Source organism: Bombyx mori, chromosome 6 (assembly GCF_030269925.1).
Source record: "Bombyx mori chromosome 6, ASM3026992v2".
NCBI classification, from domain to species: Eukaryota; Metazoa; Arthropoda; class Insecta; order Lepidoptera; family Bombycidae; genus Bombyx; species Bombyx mori.
The window spans coordinates 4463460-4486667 of NC_085112.1; the positions used below are offsets into that span (position 1 = coordinate 4463460).

General features: G+C 42.6%; 1 protein-coding gene across 1 annotated transcript; it reads right to left on the reverse strand.

The window, feature by feature from the left end:
- Positions 1–10970: 10970 nt before the first annotated feature.
- Positions 10971–14316, reverse strand: LOC119628637 (uncharacterized). The gene is made up of 4 exons (XM_038011721.2): positions 13664–14316; positions 13498–13593; positions 12754–12904; positions 10971–11933 (listed from the first exon to the last, which is right to left on the reverse strand). Exons 1-4 carry the CDS (start codon positions 14267–14269, stop codon positions 11761–11763), a joined length of 1026 nt encoding a protein of 341 aa, XP_037867649.2. The 5' UTR covers positions 14270–14316; the 3' UTR covers positions 10971–11760.
- Between the last annotated feature and the right edge of the window lie 8892 nt (positions 14317–23208).

The following is a 23208-nucleotide window of genomic DNA, read 5'->3' on the forward strand; positions in this document are numbered from 1 at the left end:
CCAAAGAGAGTGACGGGGCTAACGGCGGAGGTGTTACCGCGCCTATTAGGGAGTGGGATCCTCGAAGTGGTATTCGGAAGGCGACCCCTTTTGAAGAGCACCGCTGTGCTTTTCGTGAGGTTGATGTCAATGCGCCGGAACCACTGTCCCATGGTGGTTACTGCGATCTGGAATCACCTATGCAAAAGCGGCTTTTTCCTACACGAGTAGTAGATAGCCGTGTCATCAGCGAAGAGCGCTAGTAGATAGGTCTCCGGAGACCGGGGTATATTATTGATATATACAAACTAAATAATATCGGGGATAGCGCGGAGCCTTGCGGGACTACAGCTGTCAGATGACGGGGACGAGAACGAGTTCCCTCTACTCGATATCGAAACGAACGGTTCGACAAGAAGTCTCGTATGATGAGCACGAGTCTGTCTGGCACTCCCATGTTGTACAGTTTGTAAATCAAACCGTTGTGCCAGACTTTGTTGAACGCCTTCGCGATATCGAAGAAGAAGGCGCCGCGCCGGTCAGGATTTGTTTACGCCTATTTAGCCCTATTAAGATGTGCTCCGTGAGGCGGTGCACTTGATGTATGCACGAGTGTTTGGCGCGGAACCCAAACTGCTCGTCTATTAATATATTGTTCGCGGTAATGAAGTCCCATAGGCGTTTCCGAAGGAGCCGTTCGTATAGGGCAGCGGCTAGCGGCTATTAAGCTACAGCTTATGTATGGTATTATTACGGTTTTTGAACTTATGTTTGAAGATTATTAACGACATTCATGTTATGCTATATTGTGGTAGATCGTGCATTAGCGTCTAACCACCTAAATCAATCATAATAGAACAGTAATACGCTCTTCAAATTTAGTCGCTTTGAACATTAATGAAATTAAAAATAGTTAAAATAGTTGGTGGCTTCATTGTACTGTCTAGATGGACTATAATTACGTAAGCGCTAATGAAAAAAAAGAACTTTATAAACAAGAACATAGAATTTCAGTCCCAACTAACGTTTAAATCACTGGGTAACTAGCTGTCTACGATTTAAAATGTAACGAAAGACTTCAAATAATGATAAAATCTAGACAACAACAGAATCTGTACTTAAATTCGGGCTTACTGTTAAAGAGTAACAAAGATTAAAGAGGCTAAGCGTACCTGACTCTCCATAGATAGAACAGATCCGATCAAAAAGTGAATATTAAATTAGATTTGAAAAAAATGTTTCGTGTTACTGAACTCATTCCTTTTTCGAGTAGTGTACAGCTATAATATTATTGATAGTATATGAAATTTTAATCATACAAGCGTATTGAAGTGGGCGTGAACTAATTTTTTTTATTATCTAGACGGGTGTACGAGTTCACGGCCTTGTGACATGAGTTAAAAGTCTCAGTTTTTACAGTACAGTGGCTACCCCATCCTTCAAGCTGAAACACATTATTGCATCACGGCAGAAATAAGCAGGGCGGGAGAAGCTACCAGTTATTAAGTACGTATTTAATTAGAAATATTGATACCTGCCTGCGGGATTTGAACACCGGCACAGTCGCATCGCTCGATACGAATGCACTGGGCTTTTTATCTTCTGGGCCACGGCGACTATAAAACGGTACTTACGCTGCATAACTGCTTTGTTTTTATGAGCCGATTGTTCTCATTATCCCAAAGTTTAGAGTTACCTGATTTTTCCCCATGTAATATTTCCATTATTTTCTATTATTTACAAAGTTTAATTTCTGTTATAAAGGCTTAACACAATGGTAATGGGTGGTCTTCAGTTTCCAGTAGTAACAAACATCGTCACAGAAAAAAGATCGTATTAAAAATCGTATCGCATAGGACGTCGTGTCACTGTCGTTGTCTTACTCCAAAATCCTTTCGGTCCGCGTATATAGAACATTTCAACCGAGATTAGAACTAAGCCTGGTTTCAACGAGCCCTCCTCGTCCGATTTTTCTTTAAATCCTCCAAGATTATTCTTCCCTTTCGTGTTTGCTCTGAGTAAATGGGCGTTAATAATGATATGAATTATATTAATTAACATAGATTTTTATTTTAGTATTGGTAAATAACCAAATTCTTTCCTGAGTTTTATAATAATAATAAAAAATGTCGAAAAAAAAAAGTTTTTTTTTTTAAGAATGTAGCTCACTTAAGGTCTTTTAATAATAACCATACATAAATTAAGCACTCAAGTAGATTACGTTATATTAAGTAAAACACCAAAAAAAATTTCAAGCATTATATTATAATATACTACAAGACAAATATAGGTACTTTATTGGGTTCATAGTTACCTCATTAAATTAATTGTAAGCAGATCTAAAGTAAGATACTACTAAACTACTACTACTACTAAACGACTACTACTACTAAACTGCTACTATACTCATAAAACTTTAAAACACGATCAAACTGTTATTTAAACAATATTTGTATTTTCCTGATGCATTAATTTCATAAAATATCAGGTTCCATACACAGCTGAGAATGAAAAAAAAAACATCTTTCGCTATTCTGAGAACTTAATATGTGTAAATCGGTGAAATTTGCCTTGTTTACAGAAAATACTTACTACCTAAAAATAATATTAAAAACGATAGACATTTTAATCAAAAAATTTTGAGAACTGTATTATAATGACTAAGTAAGTCGTACAGAGACTGATATAGCTTAGTGGCAAAGACATGTTGAGTTTGATGACACCTGCCAAAGTATAGACGAAACTATATTCTTTGGTCATCAAGTAAAACGCTTTGACCTTCCGACGTTGGAGTTTACCTGCGAATAAAACAAATATTTGAATATGGATCTATAATTTTTTTATTCAGCCCACTGAAGTCCGTTGCTGGACATAGATTTCCCCTAAGGTTCGCCGCAATAGCCGGTCTTGCGATACAATTAATGTACGCGTCTAACTAGAAAGTTAATTACAAGGACGGGCCGTTTGAATGTAGTATTACCTAAAAAATTGGAACCACCTATCGGGTCTAAGAGTAAATATAATTAATTTAGGAACCCACTCAAAAACACATTTTTTTCCTATCTATGCTTGCAGCCTTAGATGGCTATTCCAGCGTAACCTAGCGAGTAGGTGAACTCACGGCGCTTTAACCTGAGGATGTTGCTAACACTAGCCCTAACAAGAGCAGCGCTTCGTACAATCTACCACCGGATCGGAAACGCGACGCATTGAGAAAAAGCTCCGGCGAGAAACTCAGTGGGCTGTGTCTGTGAGTTAATTTACTGGCCAAACTCTTCGTCGCAAGCGACGGGTTCGACAAGGACGGTGATCGGTGCTTGAGGTACCTAAAAGCACCGTTAGTGGATCGGGAGGATCCGAAATGATGTGCTTAGGGCAACGTAGACTGTTTAATTTTTTTTATTTGTTGGTCCTTTCTGTGTTCTTAGATATTTTAGCTGATTTTAATGTGAAGGTCCGGTATGTCACTTCAGGAATGCAACGTCGGTCTGCTCAAACTACTGCTGCTCTTCACCCTAATTCTAGTGAAGAGTGTTGTTGTTCCGTAAGTGAATTAAGCAATGACATTGGAACATTCTTCTAACACTGGAAAGGCAATTAATTACTTTTGTACTTTAATCATTCATTAACATTTCGAATACACTTACCAAATGCAATAGTGTTGATGGCATCATTAATCGTGATACGAATAAGAGAAACTTGAGTTGCAGTGATGCTTGAGTAATAGCACGAGATCACAACTAACAACGTGTATTTGATGCAACGCACTATTAAATACACGCACAATCCGATTGCTGACTGTGAATATAATCAATAATTTATAAGTTGGACTGTTTCATTATTGGTGCACTTGCACTTGAATTTAGTGTACTTATGTTTTTGTGTAATTCGAAGTTAAAATTTACGTCTTATGAGAACCTTGTTTCTTACTGAACTTAAATCAAATTCAATCACTATCTATCAGTTGAACCAATAGCTTCGAATTCCAGTAGTGTAATGTTAACAAGGACCTGTTTATTCTTTATGATTTTCAGTTTTGCGGTATCATAATATAACACAAGATATTTGACAGATGACTGATTGTCACTTACGGCGTTTTCAAGATAAGCTTGTAATATGTACAAGTTTCAAACAAACAACATTCAGACCGTCGATATACCGAGTAATATCATCCGCTCGGTGGAAGAAATTCCTTTGGGTGTTATCCCAAATTAGCATAAGCAAAATAGTAAAAACAGTGTTAGGTTCTTGTTGAAATATCTTCAAATGAACTGTTCACTAAAACTTTTCTAGGCTTTTGCTTGCTTTGGCTTTTGCTATAAAAACATCTACTTCTCTTTCTGTTATGACAAGCTCTTTACCATATTATTTTTTGTTCATATTACACGTTTAATTCAATAGCTAATATTTAAATAAGATGAAACTTACACCCGGATTTGAAGGATCCGCTAATTGTATGACTCTAACAAGAATTCTCAGAAGAATAGTCGTGGTTAATCCGGAAGTAAATAACATGAGTAGCACCTGAAAATTTTATTAATTTAAATAACATTTGCATAATTATGCACGTTTTCATTAATCAGATCAAGCTTTCTTACCGGAATGCTCATAATTTTGTTGAGTTTTTCAGCGCAGTTGTGTAGTAACCCATACACTTCGTGCAAAGCGGTGAGATTTAGCTGTACATTTTTTGATAACATCTCATATTTGTTTGGTTTCTTCCTGTTACTGTCTTCGTCTACTTTAAAATGCTCTTGTATATGCCTCTTTACGACTAAAAGCCTCAAGTACACGACTCTTTGTAATGTGAAGAAAAATATTTGCTCACAATCGTGAGTCAATGCAATAGTATAAGTGCAGATTATAGTCATCAATCCTTTGCTGGTATTATCGTAAAATTCCAGAGCGTAAAACTCGATTAAGTTATACACAATGCTGCCTGTGACCCAAAAGAAAACTCTTTTCATGCAAAACGTGCTGTTTACGTTTTTGTCAATTTTCAGTATTTGGTCGAACATGCTCAAGTTTTCAAAGAACTTCATCATTTTCTTCTTTTTCAAAAACACTGATATGCAAATCAGGAGTATGTATTCAATAAATGAGAAAAGTCTTATGACAAGGTGTGAATTTTTCATCGGTTCTTTTGTCCAATAAACTGACGCGACAAACGAAATCAAAAATATTGCATACAGATAGCTGAACAACATCACAAATTTATTACATTTCAACAGATACAAACGATTGATTCCCGTTAATACTTGTATGTAAATAAAAAATTTGAATCGTTGTACGATTTTCAATCCATCGTCAGCAAAATTATTTTCACTGACATCTGGTAATTCAAGAGGTTTCACTTTAGATAATATAGTTCGGATACCCATCGCCATCTTTACCGCCAAGACAGGTAGACTGTTCCGATAGCTTATTTAATCAATGTTCATCCATTAAATTAAGTTATAACTTTCCATGTGATAAAATTATTAATTTACTAATTGATAGAAAATAGAGTAGTTTACATGGTTATATAAACATCATCAATTTAATTTTCATCAACACAAGTGGGTTTGAGATTTTTTTTCTATTGATTAGATGAGTGGACGAGCTCATAGCCAACCTGATGTTAAGTGGTTACTGGAGCCCATAGCCATATACAACGTAAATGCGCTACCCACCTTGAGATATAAGTTCTAAGGTCTCAGTATAGTTATAGCGGCTGCTCCACCCTTTAAACCGAAGCGCATTACTGCTTCACGGCAGAAATAGGCAGGGTGGTGGTACTTACCCGTGCGGACTCACAATACGCTCTACCACCAATAAAAATGATGGAATATTTATTAATTAAACATGAAATGTGATTTTTGTTTAGAGAACATTTTTTTTGTCAGAAGGAAATCGCCGGACTTCCGCCCTTTACTGGGGATGGCGGGTGGGGCATTTCGGAGTCGAACCGACTAAAACCTCTTGTTAAGCGCATTAGCGATATCGAGCGACACCGCCAAGGCCACCCCAACCCCGTGAGAGGATTCGACGAGAAACTCAGCGGGCTGATGCATGGGTTAGGTTGCACCACTCTTTGTCGAGTTCGACGAGTACCTACGGTTGTAGGGGTCCCTATGCCTGCTCCTAGTGTTAGAGCTGAAGGCGTCTAATGCAAAGGTTATTGAATGGATCCGTAAGGACGTGTCTAGAGCGTCTTGTTCCGAAGGGAAATTTTACTCCGCTTACATAATGATATTATGGAGTAAATTCTGCCGAGAATAAGCACGGTACGGTCGCGGACTGTTTTAATATGAGGGCGGAATGTCATGGATGTATCCGGGGTGACTCCCAGGTACTTAATCTTCCTGGCCCAGGGTATATTGGAATTGGCCGAAGAGGGCGATCGAGGGTATGAGATTTCTCCTCCTGATGCGGGAGGAAATCCGTATAGAGTGTATAGAGTTTCCCCTTTGAAATAACACCGTTGTGCTTTTCACTGGATCTATGTCTATGGGCCAGTTTCGAAACGAGTAAGTGTATTATCACGCTCTAGGTTTATTCTTTCACTGCTGTTTCCAATTCTTTGTGAATTTTAGAGCTGGAAGGATTTCTTAATGTTTGAAGGATTTTGATTTTACCTTTCATCACTTTTATTCTTAATGCCACTCCAATCACTGAATGAGTAGTAGGAGTAGTAATAAAATTCTTCGATTAAGCGATAGAAAATGGCACGCCCAACGCATAGTAATGTGATATAATTTTCTATTTTACAATTCCGTTTGTCGCCGATAGATGGCGCTTGACGAAAAAGCTGAATCGCGCTTCTATGCATGAATCTATGCAATAGCTTTACCGCGGCAGTCTCCGAGTGCCACACGTCTTTTTTTTCTGTACAAATTCAGTTTCGCTGTTGAAAGTTAATGAGGTTGGAAGTTTCATTATTCTATTCTCTAAGCTTTGGATCAGTACCGAGGAATAACGAATTCCTTATTTTGATGCACTAGCTTAATTCATACCTGAAGGTAGTCTAATCTCCGACGGTCCCCATGAATGCGCCGAGGGGGCTCGTGGGTGTTGTGGGGATTGCACCGGGGGTCCCTAAAGACGAATCACCGCAGTTGGAAATTAATGGATTTTTTATAAGGGATTTTTTTATTGGGCTTCCACTTCGGATGAGCGTCCGAGCCCGCTCGAGGCAGGGTTGGGGGGTAGGAGGAGCAATGGCTGTCAACATGTAACCAGGGGCACCACCACTCCAACGACACCAGGCCGACGAAGTCGGGGTGTACACTACTCCACACAGCCTTCAAGGTCGGCAGTAAGTCAAACGACCTAGGTAATACCTGTGGTATTTTGGGATACCTCTCTGAATTAGAACCAGCCTATCGGGTCTGAATGAAACACGCCGCTAGCCTTTCGCTGATCAATAACATACTCTGTGATGCAATAGAGTACGTTAGCACACCGCGCGGCCTCTATCACGTTGTGTGGACTTAAACCCATTCAATTTTGAAATAAAACGGTCCTTTAATATTGCACAGATATGAAATCTCATGTGAACCCGAATCGACAATCCTCTTATTTCGTATCGTCTGCAGCGATCTCCACTAACACTTCACCAGTGCAAAATGAGTTCCACAAATGGAACAGAATATTAATCAGGGTCGCAACGTTCGAGCTCCAGGTCATCGTGGAGATCCACGTTCCTCAGGAACCATGGTGCTCCGACAGCTATCCTGCAGAATCGGGATTGAATTACCTGAAGGGGCTTCAAGTTGGCGCGGGCCGCGTGAGCGAACACTACGCTTGCATACGTCATGACGGGATTCGGAAGGCGACCCCTTTTGAAGAGCACCGCTATGCTTTTCGTGAGGTTGATGTAAATGCGCCGGAACCACTGTCCCATGGTGGTTACTGCGATCTGGAGTCGCCTATGCAAAAGCGACTTTTTCCTACACGAGTAGTAGATAGCCGAGTCATCGACGAAGAGCGCTAGTAGATAGGTCTCAGGAGACCGGGGTATATCATTGATATACAAACTAAATAATATCGGGGATAGCGCGGAGCCTTACGGGACTCTGGCTCTCAGATGACGGGGGCGAGAACGAGTTCCCTCTACTCGATATCAAATTTGTAAATCAAACCGTTGTGCCAGACTTTGTTGAACGCCTTCGCGATATCGAAGAAGAGGGCGCCGGTCAGGATTTGTTTACGCCTATTTAGCCCTATTAAGATGAGCTCCGTGAGGCGGTGCACCTGATGTATGCACGAATGTTTGGTGCGGAACTCAAACTGCTCGTCTATTAATATATTGTTCGCGGTAATGAAGTCCCATAGCCGTTTCCGAAGGAGCCGTTCGTATAGGGCAGCGGCTATTAAGCTACAGCTTATGTATGGTATTATTACGGTTTTTGAACTTATGTTTGAAGATTATTAACGACATTCATGTTATGCTGTGTCGTAGTAGATCGTGCATTAGCGTCTAACCACCTAAATCAATCATAATAGAACAGTAATACGCTCTTCAAATTTAGTCGCTTTGAACATTAATGAAATTAAAAATAGTTAAAATAGTTGGTGGCTTGATTGTACAATCTTACGTAAGCGCTAATGAAAAAAAAGAACTTTATAAACAATAACATAGAATTTCAGTCCCAACTAACGTTTAAATCACTGGGTAACTAGCTATCTACGATTTAAAATGTAACGAAGGACTTCAAATAATGATAAAATGTAGACAGCAACAGAATCTGTACTTAAATTCGGGCTTACTGTTAAAAAGTAACAAAGATTAAAGAGGCTAAGCGTACCTGACCCTCCATAGAACAGATCCGATCAAAAAGTGAATATTAAATTAGATTTGAAAAAAATGTTTCGTGTTACTGAACTCATTCCTTTTTCGAGTAGTGTACAGCTATAATATTATTCATAGTATATGAAATTTTAATCATACAAGCGTGTTGAAGTGGACGTGAACTAAATTTTTTTATTATCTAGACGGGTGTAAAGGGATCACGGCCTTGTGACATGAGTTAAAAGTCTCAGTTTTTACAGTACAGTGGCTACCCCATCCTTCAAGCTGAAACACATTATTGCATCACGGCAGAAAATAGCAGGGCGGGAGAAGCTACCAGTAATTACGAAAATTGTATTTTTTGCGGGTTTGATTTTTCTTATACTACGCAATTTTTTCATCGTGGAAGTCAATTATGAACAGTTATTGAGTACGTATTTAATTGGAAAAATTGATACCTGCCTGCAGGATTTGAACACCGGCACAGTCGCATCGCTCGATACGAATGCACTGGGCTTTTTATCTTTTGGGCCACGGCGACTATAAAACGGTATTTACGCTGCATAGCTGCTTTGTTTTTATGAGCCGATTGTTCTCATTATCCCAAAGCTTAGAGTTACCTGATTTTTCCTCATGTACTATTTCCATTATTTTCTATTATTTACAAAGTTTAATTTCTGTTATAAAGGCTTAACACAATGATAATGAATGGTCTTTAGTTTCCGGTAGTAACAAACATCGTCACAGAAAAAAGATCGTATTAAAAATCGTATCGCGTAGGACGTCGTGTCACTGTCGTTGTCTTACTCCAAAATCCTTTCAGTCCGCGTATATGTGCGCCTGTATGGGCCGAGCCGCGCAATCGGGCTACTATGGCTCGGTTCCTGCGCCGGCCGCAGCGCACCGTTGCTATCAGGGTCATCCGTGGATATCACACCGTCTCATTCGAGGCGGCGTGTGTGTTGGCGGGGACGCCGCCATGAGAGCTGGAGGCGGAGTCGCTCGCTGCCGACTATCGGTGGCGCAGTGAGCTTCGTGCTCTGGGCGTGGCGCGTCCCTCCAAAAGTGAGCTGCGGGCGCGGAAGGTCCATTCTCGGCGGTCCGTGCTCGAATCGTGGTCGAGGCGGTTAGCCAACCCCACGTGGGGTCTACGGACCGTCGAGGCGGTTTACCCAGTCTTTTATGACTGGGTGAATCGTGGCCGAGGATGCCTCACCTTCCGTCTGGTGCAGGTGCTGACTGGGCACGGATGCTTCGGGAAGTACCTGCACCGGATAGGAGCTGAGTCGATGACGAGGTGCCACCATCGTGGACACGACCTGGACACGGCGGAGCATACGCTCGCTGTCTGCCCCGCTTGGGAGGTGCAACGCCGTGTCCTTGTCGCAAAGATAGGACCAGACTTGTCGCTGCCTAGCGTCGTGGCGTCGAGGCTTGGCGGCGACGAGTCTTGGAAGGCTATGCTCGAACTTCTGCGAGTGCACCATCTCGCAGAAGGAGGCGGCGGGGCGAGTGACGCAAAGCTCTCCTCACTACGCAGAAACCCGCCGCCGCCGAGTAGGGGGTCGGGACCGGGGTCCCGTCCGTAACCCGGCCCCCTAAGAGCTTCGGGCTCCACCCGCTTTGTATGGGGAGGAAATTAGGCGTGGGGCGGCGTGGTAGGTCGCGTTCCTCCGACCGCTCCGGGGGAAGGTGTAGCGCGGCACTATCAGTCGGGCTCTTGGCCCGTCGACCGAGGGAACCGGCGGTCATGTTGCTGGCAGCCACCGGTCCGGTGTCTGGGGGACGGCGGGATGGATGTAATGTGCTCTACATAAACCCTGTCCCGCCGTCTCAATAGCTCCGACTGGCTTCCCGCCCGTTCTGGGGTAGGGCGCCGACTGTGAGCGGCAGGAGTTTTTAGAGAGGTTCGACTCCCACATACCCCACCTGTCGTGCGGGTGGGGATCCGGCGATTTTCGCAAAAAAAAAAGTCCGCGTATATGGAACATTTCAACCGAGATTAGAACTAAGCCTGGTTTCAACGAGCCCTCCTCGTCCGATTTTTCTTTAAAGCCTCCAAGATTATTTTTCCCTTTCGTGTTTGCTCTGAGTAAATGAGCGTTAAAAACGATATAAATTATATTATATTAATCATAGATTTTCATTTTAGTATTTGCAGATAACCAAATTCTTTCCTGGGTTTTATAATACAAATTAAAAACGTCGAAGACAAATAATATTTTTTAAGGATTGTGGTTCATTTAATGAATATTGATTAATAAACATACATAAATTAAGCGCTCAAACAGATTATGTTATATTAAGTAAAACGACAAAAATATTTTCAAGCATTATAATATACTACAAGACAAATATAGGTACTATATTGGGTTCATAGTTACCTCATTAAATTAATTGTAAATAGGTCTACAGTAATATACTATTATAATTTATTATATATTATTATACTATTGCGAATCCTTAATATGTTTGGACATATCATTCGTAATGAAAGGTCATTGGAACGTTTAGTGGTTCAAGGAAGAGTAGACGGTCAACGCTCTCGCGGCCGATCATCCACAAGGTGGTTAAGTTATCTACGAAGTGTTCCTTTACTGAGTGTACACGTACCGCCACAAATAGAGAAAGATGGAGAAGTCTCTCAAAAGCCGCAACCAAACATTAAGACTTACGTAACCACGACCACTCCGCCAGGAGTGAATGACTGAGAAGAAGAAGAAGAAAATACTACTAAACTACAACTGTACTCATAAAACTTTAAAACACGATCAAACTGTTATTTAAATAATATTTGTAATTTCCTGATAATCAATTAATTCCATAAAATTTAATAAAATAAAATATCAGGTTTAATTTCATAAAATATCAGGTTCGATACACAGCTGAGAATGAAAAAAAAACATCTTTCGCTATTCTGAGAACTTAATACGTGTAAATCAGTGAAATTAGCCTTGTTTATAGAAAATGCTTACTACCTAAAAATAATATTAAAAACGATAGATATTTTAATCTAAAAATTTTGAGAACTGTATTATAATGACTAAGTAAGTCGTACAGAGACTGATATAGCTTAGTGGCAAAGACATGTTGAGTTTGATGACCCCTGCCAAAGCATAGACGAAACTATATTCTTTGGTCATCAAGTAAAACGCTTTGACCTTCCGACGTTGGAGTTTTCCTGCGAATAAAACAAATATTATAAATATGGATCTATATATTTTTTGCTCAGCCCACTGAAGTCCACTGCTGGACATAGATTTCCTCTAACGTTCGCCACAATAGCCGGTCTTGCGACACACTCAGAGTACACGTCTTATTAGAAAGTTAATTACAAGGACGGGTCGTTTGAATGTAGTATTGCCTAAAAAATTGGAACCACCTATCGGGTCTAACTAAATATTATAATTAATAAATTTTTTTCCACCTATGCTTGTAGCCTTAGAGGGCTATGCTAGCGTAACCGAGCGAGTAGGTGAGCTCACGGGGCTCTAGCCTGAGGACGTTGCTAACACTAGCCCTAGCAAGAGCAGTGCTTTGCAGAATCTACCACCGGATCGGAAACGCGACCCATTCAGAAGAAGCTCCGGTGAGAAACTCAGTGAGCTGTGTTTGTGAGTTAATTTACTGGCCAAACTCTTCGTCGTAAGCGACGGATTCAACAAGGACGGTGACCGGTGCTTGAGGTACCTAAAAGCATCGTTAGTGGATCGGGAGGATCCGAAATGATGTGATTAGGGCGACGTCGACAGCTTAAAAATTTTTTTTGTTGGTCCTTTCTCCGTTCGTAGATATTGTAGCTGATTTTAATGTGAAGGTCCGGTATGTCGCTTCAGGTATACAACGTCGGTCTACTCAAACTACTGCCGCTCTTCACCCTAATTCTAGTGAAGAATGTTGTTGTTCCGTAAGTGAATTAAGCAATGCCATTGAAACATTTTTCTAACACCGGAAAGGCATTACTTTTGTACTTTAATCTATGACATTTCGAATACACTTACCCAGTGGAACAGTGTTGATGGCATCATGAATCGTGATACGAATAAGAGAAACTTGAGTTGCAGTGATGCTTGAGTAATAGCACGAGATCACAACTAACAACGTGTATTTGATGCAACGCACTATTAAATACATGCACACTCCGATTGCTGACTGTGAATATAATTAATAATTTATAAGTTGGAATGTTTCATTATTGGTGCACTTGCACTTGAATTTAGTGCACTTGTGTTTTCGTGTAATTCGAAGTTAAAATTTACGTCCTAAATTCAATTACTATCTATTAATCAGTTGAACCGATAGCTTATAATTCCAGTGGTGCCATTAACATGTTAATATAATATTTGCATTTTAATAAGGACCTAGTTATTCTTTATGATTTTCTTTGTCGCGTGATCATAGAACACAAGATATTTGACATACATATTTGCAATATGTACAAGTTCCAAACAAACAACATTCAGACCGTCGATATACCGAGTAATATCATCCGCTCGGTGGAAGACATTCCTTTGGTCGTTATCCCAAATCAGCATAAACAAAATAGTAAAAACAGTATTAGGTTCTTGTTGAGTTATTTTCAAATGAACTGTTCACTAAAACTTTTCTAGGCTTTTGCTTGCTTTGGCTTTTGCTGTAAAAACATCTACTTCTCTTTCTGTTATGACGAGCTCTTTACCATATTCTTTTTTGTTCATATTACACGTTTAATTCAATAGCTAATATTTAATTAAGATGAAACTTACACCCGGATTTGAAGGATCCGTTAATTGTATGACTCTAACAAAAAATTTCAGAAGAATAGTCGTGGATAATCCGGAAGTAAATAACATGAGTAGCACCTGAAACATTTATTTAAATAACATTTGGATAATTATGCACGTTTTCATTAAGCAGATCAAGCTTCCTTACCGGAATACTCATCACTGTGTTGAGTTTTTCAGCGCAGTTGTGTAGTAACGCATACACTTCGTGCAAAGCGGTGAGATTTAGCTGTACATTATTTGATAACATCTCATATTTGTTTGGTTTCTTCCTGCTACTGTCTTCATCTACTTTAAAATACTCTTGTATATGCCTCTTTACGACTAAAAGTCTCAAGTACACGACCCTTTGTAATGTGAAGAAAAATATTTGCTCACAATCGTGAGCCAATGCAATAGCATAAGTGCAGATTATAGTCTTCAATCCTTTGTTGGTATTATCGTAAAATTCCATAGCGTAAAACTCGATTAAGTTATACACAATGCTGCCTGTGACCCAAAAGAAAACTTGTTTCATGCAACACGTGCTGTTTACGTTTTTGTTAATTTTCAGCATTTTGTCGAGCAAGCTCAAGTTTTCAAAGAACTTTATCATTTTCTTTTTTTTCAGAAACACAGATATGCAAGCCAGGAGTGTGTATTCAAAAAATGTGAAAAGTCTGATGACAAGGTGTGAATTTTTCTTCGGTTCGGTTGTCCAATAAACTAACGCGACAAATGAAATCAAAAATATTGCATACAGATAGCTAAACATTAACACAAATTTATTACATTTCAGCAAATACAAACGATTGATTCCCGTTATTGCTTGTATGTAAATAAAAAATTTAAATGGTTGTACGATTTTCAGTCCATCGTCAGCAAAATTATTTTCACTGACATCTGGTAATTCGAGAGGTTTCACTTTAGATGATATGGTTCGGATACCTGCCATCTTCACCGCCGAGGCAGGTAGACTGTTCCGATAGCTTATTTAATCAATATTCAATCCATTAAATTAAGTTATAACTTTCCATTAAATTGAGTTATAACTTTCCATGTGATAAAATCATTAATTTACTAATTGATAGAAAATCGAGTAGTTTACTTGGTTGTATAAACGTCATCAATTTAATTTTAATCAGTTTAAGTGAGTTTTAGGTTGGATTATTTATTAACAAGACATGTAATGTGACTTTTGTTTAGAGAAGCTAACGTTATATTTACCAACAGTAATGCGTTTTTCAATTAGATCCTAAATGGTTTATCAAAAACTTTGGTGTACTGCATTAGAACTATAATAATATGGACTTATGATCACCATAGTTCTTTCGTTTTCGATTCGCGAGCCGTAGATATAAACAAAACTACTTTTACAGTTTGTAACTACGAAAACTGTAAAGTAACGTCAGAAATAATGCAAAATATAATTCTAGATTAGAGGGTAAAAATAATTTTAATTATAGGTTCACCATATCCGAATATCAAGTAAATTAATTTAAGCGAGGTTGGTTTTCAATTTTCTGTTTCAAAAGAGAAATATTCTTTTTTTTTAGGAGAAAATCACCACTTCCTCACTCACCCGGTGGGTGGGGTATGTGGGAGTTGAACCTCACTTTTGGTGAGGTTCAACTCTCCCGCCTCTCCAGTCGTGGCCATTGAGACGGCAAGACAGCGTTGACGCAGAGCATATTACAAAGCGACCGCCGGCGACACGACCACCGGTTCCCTCGGTCAGCGGGTCGGGTGCCTCGATGGCGTAGCGCTGCAACTTCCCCCGGAGCGGTCGGGGGAACGCGGCCTACCATCACCAAAATAGAAACTATAGCAATATTTGATAAGTTTAGTCATGGTTTTCATCGAAATTCCGGAATCCTTAATATCTTAATCTTCATAATGTCTTCATTTGTTCGTTTTCCATTATAAAATCAAATTTTTGACGTGACAATGTCTTATAATTCGATGGAGCCGGCTGCACACACGAAAGAACATGATTCGTTGAGGCTTTCCATTTAAGGCTTGAAGTGCAAGCGAGAGCGCGCTGTGGTGTAATAAGATATAAGACAGTAATAAATAAGTATTTGAATAGTAAAGACGTGTTTCATATTCGCTGAGGCGATCAATCCTTTATATGGCGACCCTGCCAGGATGTTACGGACAGGGGAACCGAATTTATTTCAAGCACAATGGCCGAGGTATGTCTTTTTCTTCTTTGTCGTTTCCTCATTACTGAGGGTCGTGACCACCTTGGTCCAGTTTTTGCACCAGCTTCCTCCAATATTGCCTGCATTCGGCCTGCTTAATGGCGCCCGGGACGCTGGTGTTTGTGGCCTCTTTGACAATGTCCGTCCACCTGGTTAGCAATCTTCCTCGACTTCTCTTTCCTTCCACGTGACCTACAACTATTAATTTTTCCAAGTTCTCAGGATTTTGTCGGGCCCGTACCCGATCGAGAATTGACGCATTTAAAATGTGGTGTTGGCGCAAAATGTTGGGCGTATCATGGACGGAGCGCCGAACAAATGTGTCAATTCTCGAGGAGCTAAACGTCAAGACCCGTCTATCTACAATCTGTACGCAGCGTCTCCTCAAGTACTTCGGACACGTGGCCGAGGTATGTAAACTATTAAATATTAAGCAAACATTTTCTTGTGCTTACCATCATGAAACAATTGGGGCTCTTGAAAATTCCCATAAATCACTTAATGCTTACTTAAGAATACAAACTGACAATAATAGTAGAGATTGGAGTCGATATTGGTGCTTCTCATATAATACTACCGTACACACAGAAACCAAATATACTCCATACGAACTTGTATTTGGAAAAATTTCTAATATACCTAATAATATACAAAATTGTACCATTGAACCTTTATACAACTTTGACAGTTATCCGTTAGAATTAAAATTCAGACTAGCAAAGCTCAATGTGAAGCAAGATAAAATTTAATTAAAAGTAAAACAATAAGAAAGTATAAATTTGACCAATATTTAAAATCCGTAATATATAAGAAAGATGATTTATTATTGGTAAGAAATGAAACAGGAAATAAATTAGACACTGTATATCACTTTCCTTTTATCGTTATAGAAGATTTGGATCCTAATGTGAAAATTTTACGTAATAATAAGGAAGAAGTTATACATAAGAATAGAACCAAACTGTATTTAAATAAATAAAAAATAAAAAAAATTATGTATATATGTATATATTTTTTTCTATTTTGGTGGGGCGCATGGTGTAATAAGATATAAGACAGTAATAAATAAGTATTTGAATAGTGAAGACGTGTTTGATATTCGCTGAGGCGATCAATCCTTTACAGCGCAACGAGCGACCAAGAGGCACAATCGGCCTCTGCGTTCGGCAGCGTTCGCCATCTGTTTCTCTCCTACTTGAGTGAGCGATGCATCCGCGTGGACAGCTGCTCATTCCGATTCAGGCACTCGTCGCGTGCTGACGTGCTCATCGACCGTTCGATTGCCCGACCTCGGTTCGGGGCACATCTGGCGTCCAAGTGTTTTTCTCGGAAGTGACTACCTGTGCTAATTGCTTCGCATCGCCATCTGTGAGCGGGCGGACCCCTAAATTCCAGGAATTCGTTCGGTAACTTAGTGGCCCGTTTGCAAGCGGACGGCTGTGTGCCGTAATTAATTGCGATTATTACAATTTTTGGGGCCTCGCCGTAAGGCGAGTGTGTTTTTAAAGTCCCGGGGCAGCCCCCCCTGGGCACTCGTCTATTATAATGGAGTCCACGGTCGACCTGTTTGCGGAATTTCTTCGCCTTAGGTACCCAACGCTATCGGCAGAATTTTTTGAATTCAAGGCCCATCACGCAGCGAACTCGCCGGCGGTCTCCGTTGCCCCCGTCGCTCCTACGTCGTCCATCGCGGCCTCCGTCGTGCCCGCCGATCCCGTGTCGCCGATACTCGCGCCCAAAACTTCTGCGTCGACCGTTGCAGCTTCCGCCCCAACCGTGCGTTCGTCGGCGACCTACGTTGCATCCGTGCGTTCGTCCACAGCCTCCGTCGTGCCTGCGTCGTCCACTGCTCCCGCTAAAACACCCACCCGCAGGTCGCCCGCGCCCTCCTCATCCGATTCAGAGTCGGACATTGAAGTCGACCCTTCCCCCGCCGCCGCGACTGATGGATTCACAGTAGTCCAAAAAGGTAAAAAGCGCGCTGCGGAGGCCCGAGCTACCGCGGCCGCTAAAGTAAGCAAAGCCGCGAACGCGTCGCGTCCCCGCCCTCCAACCCCCGTCGCTCCCGCTGTCCGTGCCACACCGTCGCCGCGTCCAGTGGCACAATCTAAAACTCAGACCCCTCCCCCGGTAATCCTTCAAGAGAAGGCAGCTTGGGACCGAGTTTCACTGGCCCTTAAGGCCAAAAATATTAATTTTGTCAGCGCCCGTAATCTCGCCAACGGGATTCAAATAAAAGTAACGACACCCGACGAACATAGGGCCCTCTCAAGTTACCTCCGAAAGGAGCGTATAAGCTTCCACACTTATACGCTCCAGGAGGAGCGCGAACTCCGCGTTGTCATACGTGGAATCCCGAAGGAGCTAGATGCCGATCTCGTCAAGGCTGATCTGATAGAACAAGGCCTACCAGTAAATTCCGTGCACCGCATGCACACCGGCCGCGGTAGGGAGCCATACAATATGGTTCTAGTCGCCCTCCAGCCTACCCCCGAGGGTAAGCATATTTTTAACATACGGACCGTCTGTAAACTCTCCGGTATCGCCGTCGAAGTCCCCCATAAAAAAGGCACTCCTAGTCAGTGCCATAACTGCCAACTGTACGGGCACTCTTCTCGTAACTGTCACGCGCGCCCCCGATGTGTTAAGTGTTTGGGCGATCACGCCACGGCCCTTTGTACTCGCGACCAGAAAACCGCGACGGAACCGCCTAGCTGCGTCCTGTGCCGAACACAGGGTCACCCCGCGAACTACCGTGGATGCCCCCGAGCTCCAAAAATAAATCGCCGCGTCGCCCGCCAAAACCGCCTCCGAGCTTCCGGCCCTGACATCAAAGCCACGGCACCCTCTGTGCCGAAGGCTAAGCCTGCCTTCGTGCCGGCGCCGGTGCCCAGTGGCTCGGCCTGGGCTAAACCGTTGCCGTACACGAACACGGCTGCAGCTCCTCCCTCCGCGATTCGTCCCGCCCCCGCGATACGTCCCTCCCCCGCGATTCGTTCCTCCCCCGCGATTCGTTCCTCCCCCGCGACCAACAGTCCGACCGCGTCCGATAATCTCGCTCTAGCGATCGACTTTTTTCAGTCGATCAACTTTGATCGTGTTAACGCCTTGGGTGACGCCATTCGCGCCGCCTCCACTGCACAACACTTCATCGCCGTTGTGCAGGAATACGCTGACGTATACGCGTCGTTAAATACGTACGTCCTCCCCTCACTCCGCCGGTAATCAATGGCGTACATTAGTAGAATAAAGCCCTTATCCGTAACGATAGGATTTTTTAACGCTTACGGTCTCGCAAATCACCGTGATCAGGTTTGTGATTTTTTGCGTGACCATCAAATTGACATTTTCTTAGTGCAGGAGACCCTACTTAAGCCCGCGCGCCGTGACCCTAAAATCGCGAACTATAATATGGTCAGGAACGACAGGCTCTCTGCTCGTGGTGGTGGTACCGTCATTTACTATAGAAGAGCCCTGCATTGCGTCCCGCTCGATCCTCCCGCGCTCGCTAATATCGAAGCATCAGTGTGCCGAATCTCACTGACGGGACACGCGCCGATCGTTATCGCGTCCGTTTATCTTCCACCGGATAAGATCGTTCTAAGCAGTGATATCGAGGCGCTGCTCGGCATGGGCAGCTCTGTCATCCTAGCGGGCGACCTAAATTGTAAACACATCAGGTGGAACTCTCATACCACAACCCCGAATGGCAGACGGCTCGACGCGTTAGTCGATGATCTCGCCTTCGATATCGTGGCTCCGCTAACCCCGACTCACTACCCGCTAAATATCGCGCATCGCCCGGATATACTCGATATAGCGTTATTAAAAAACGTAACTCTGCGCTTACACTCGATCGAAGTAGCTTCAGAGTTAGATTCAGACCACCGTCCCGTCGTTATGAAGCTCGGTCGCGCTCCCGATTCCGTTCCCGTCATGAGGACTGTGGTGGATTGGCACACGCTGGGCATTAGCCTGGCTGAATCTGATCCACCATCGCTCCCGTTTAGCCCGGACTCTACCCCGTCTCCTCAGGATACCGCTGAAGCCATAGACATCGTAACGTCACACATCACCTCGACATTAGATAGGTCATCGAAGCAAGTTCTGGCGGAGGACTTCCTTCACCGCTTCAAATTGCCCGACGATATTAGGGAACTCCTTAGAGCTAAGAACGCCTCGATCCGCGCCTACGATAGGTATCCTACCGCGGAAAATCGTACTCGAATGCGTGCCCTACAACGCGACGTAAAGTCTCGCATCACCGAAGTTCGAGATGCCAGATGGTCTGATTTCTTAGAAGGACTCGCGCCCTCTCAAAGATCTTACTACCGCTTAGCTCGTACTCTCAAATCGGATACGGTAGTAGCTATGCCCCCCCTCGTAGGCCCCTCAGGCCGACTCGCGGCGTTCGATGATGATGAAAAAGCAGAGCTGCTGGCCGATACATTGCAAACCAGCACAACACACAACGCACAAACAGTGCACGCCCAGCACTCAATCCGTGGACCCTGTTCATGTAGAATTAGTAGACAGTAAGGTAGAACGCAGAGCCTCCTTGCCACCCTTGGATGCGTTACCACCCGTCACCCCGATGGAAGTTAAAGATTTGATCAAAGACCTACGTCCTCGCAAAGCTCCCGGTTCCGACGGTATATCTAACCGCGTTATTAAACTTCTACCCATCCAACTCATCGTGATGTTAGCATCTATCTTCAATGCCGCTATGGCTAACTGTATCTTTCCCGCGGTGTGGAAACAAGCGAACGTTATCGGCATACACAAACCCGGTAAACCAAAAAATAATCCGACGAGTTACCGCCCGATTAGCCTCTTCATGTCTCTGGGCAAACTGTATGAGCGTCTGCTCTACAAACGCCTCAGAGACTTCGTCTCATCAAAGGGCATTCTCATCGATGAACAATTCGGATTCCGTGCAAATCACTCATGCGTACAACAGGTGCACCGCCTCACGGAGCACATTCTCGTGGGACTTAACCGACCAAAACCGATCTACACGGGAGCCCTCTTCTTCGACGTGGCAAAAGCGTTCGACAAAGTCTGGCACAATGGTTTGATTTTCAAACTTTTTAACATGGGCGTACCGGACAGTCTCGTGCTCATCATACGGGACTTCTTGTCTAACCGCTCTTTTCGATATCGAGTAGAGGGAACCCGTTCCTCCCCGCGACCACTCTCGACTGGAGTCCCGCAAGGCTCTGTTCTTTCTCCGCTCCTATTTAGTTTATTTGTCAATGATATTCCCCGGTCGCCGCCGACCCAGCTAGCCTTATTCGCTGACGACACAACCGTTTACTACTCAAGTAGAAACAAGTCCCTAATCGCGAGTAAGCTCCAGAGTGCAGCGTTAGCCCTCGGACAGTGGTTCCGAAAATGGCGCATAGACATCAACCCAGCGAAAAGCACAGCAGTGTTATTTCAAAGGGGAAACTCTCCGCTTATTTCCTCCCGCATTAGGAGGAGAAATATCACACCCCCGATCACCCTCTTTGGCCAACCTATACCCTGGACCAGGAAGGTCAAGTACCTGGGAGTCACCCTGGATGCATCCATGACATTCCGCCCGCATATAAAAACAGTCCGTGACCGTGCCGCATTTGTTCTCGGTAGACTCTATCCCATGATCTGTAAGCGGAGTAAAATGTCCCTTCGGAACAAGGTGACACTTTACAAAACTTGCATAAGGCCCGTCATGACTTACGCAAGTGTGGTGTTCGCTCACGCGGCCCGCACACACATAGACACCCTCCAATCCCTACAATCCCGCTTTTGCAGGTTAGCCGTCGGGGCTCCGTGGTTCGTGAGGAACGTCGACCTACACGACGACCTGGGCCTCGAATCGATCCGTAAACATATGAAGTCAGTGTCGGAACGTTACTTCGATAAGGCTATGCGTCATGATAATCGCCTTATCGTTGCCGCCGCTGATTACTCCCCGAATCCTGATCACGCAGGAGCAAGTCACCGTCGTCGCCCTAGACACGTCCTTACGGATCCATCAGATCCAATAACTCTTGCATTAGATACCTTCAGCTCTAACACTAGGAGCAGGCTAAGGAACCCCAGTAACCGTACTCGTCGAACTCGACAAAGAGGTCGACGTGCAACCTAACCCATGCATCAGCCCGCTGAGTTTCTCGCCGGATCTTCTCAGTGGGTCGCGATTCCGATCCGGTAGTAGATTCATTCGCGAAGCAATTGCTCTTGAGTTGTTAGGTCTCCTTCGGAGGCGCTCGGGCAGTTGTTAGCAAATCCCACCCCTCCTGGCTGAGCCTTTGCTCGCCCACCTGTCCTGGTGAAGCTGGAAAGGCCTCCGGGCCACCAGTAATCTTTCAAACATAAAAAAAAAAGGACAGCTGCTATACAATAACACATTTAGATGTTTTTGTCAAGTATGAAGTTCAGTGAAAAGTGAATGTGGTTTCAATTGTTTATAGCAACGATAATTGCGATAATTGAAAAATGAAACCATTCCATCAGTATTTTCTTATGACGTTGTCACGTTCAACTGTCGTCACTAAACCGACTTTACAGACAACCGATTTTTTTTTATTTGCGTTAATAGGTAGGTAGATACGATCTTTGTCGACTAGGTTCCACAATATTACTTTTTGTAGACATTATTGCGTGATTATTACTGACCCGCAATTTTAGATTAACTCCTGGCATACCTTAATACGGTGGCATCAATCGACGTCAGAACGTAATCTTAACAGTACTTAAAGTAATAGGAGAAGAGGATGGCATAAAAAAGTTTTTGACTACACACGGCTTATAAGCAGGTATTATTTGGTAGCATTAGTAGGTTGACCAAGAACATACACACGTATCTATTGATTAATAAACACAGGCTACTACCATGTAGAATCTGGCGAGGTCATGAAGGTGAGTTTGCTATTTAAAGCTGTGATTATCTACACGATGTCTACACGATGCTTGGAAGTAAATATGTAAAATGTGAGATTTAATATCGAAAATAGTTTTGCAAGCATACGATATCATTTATCAATGTCGAAAACACAAATTTATTTGTTACTAATAAACGGCAGTAGTGTATTATATTCCATCCAATTTATATTGTAACCTAAGAAATGATTGATGGATGCTAAGGCCAACACATCCGAAGATTTATAAAGCAGTATGCGGGTATTAACCTTGGCACCTATTACGTCAGAATAGGGAAGATTGATGGGCTGAGCCAGAAAGGAGAGTCGACAAAGCACTTTTAAATATCACATTATATTTTAGGAAATGTTTTGCTGTTGTTTTTTTGTTGTAAATATCATGTACAGCTTCAGTGAGATTTTTTTTTCTGACGGTTTTGGACAATACCAGTCACACATCGCAAGATATATCGTCACAATTCGGACTTAGTTCAGCAATTGAATTTTAAGAACACTTTTCAAAATAGCCAATATCTGCACTTTGCTTCTTTAAAAGCTAATCTCAATACAAGAGACAAATAGAGGGTAAAAAAAAGAAATGTAGT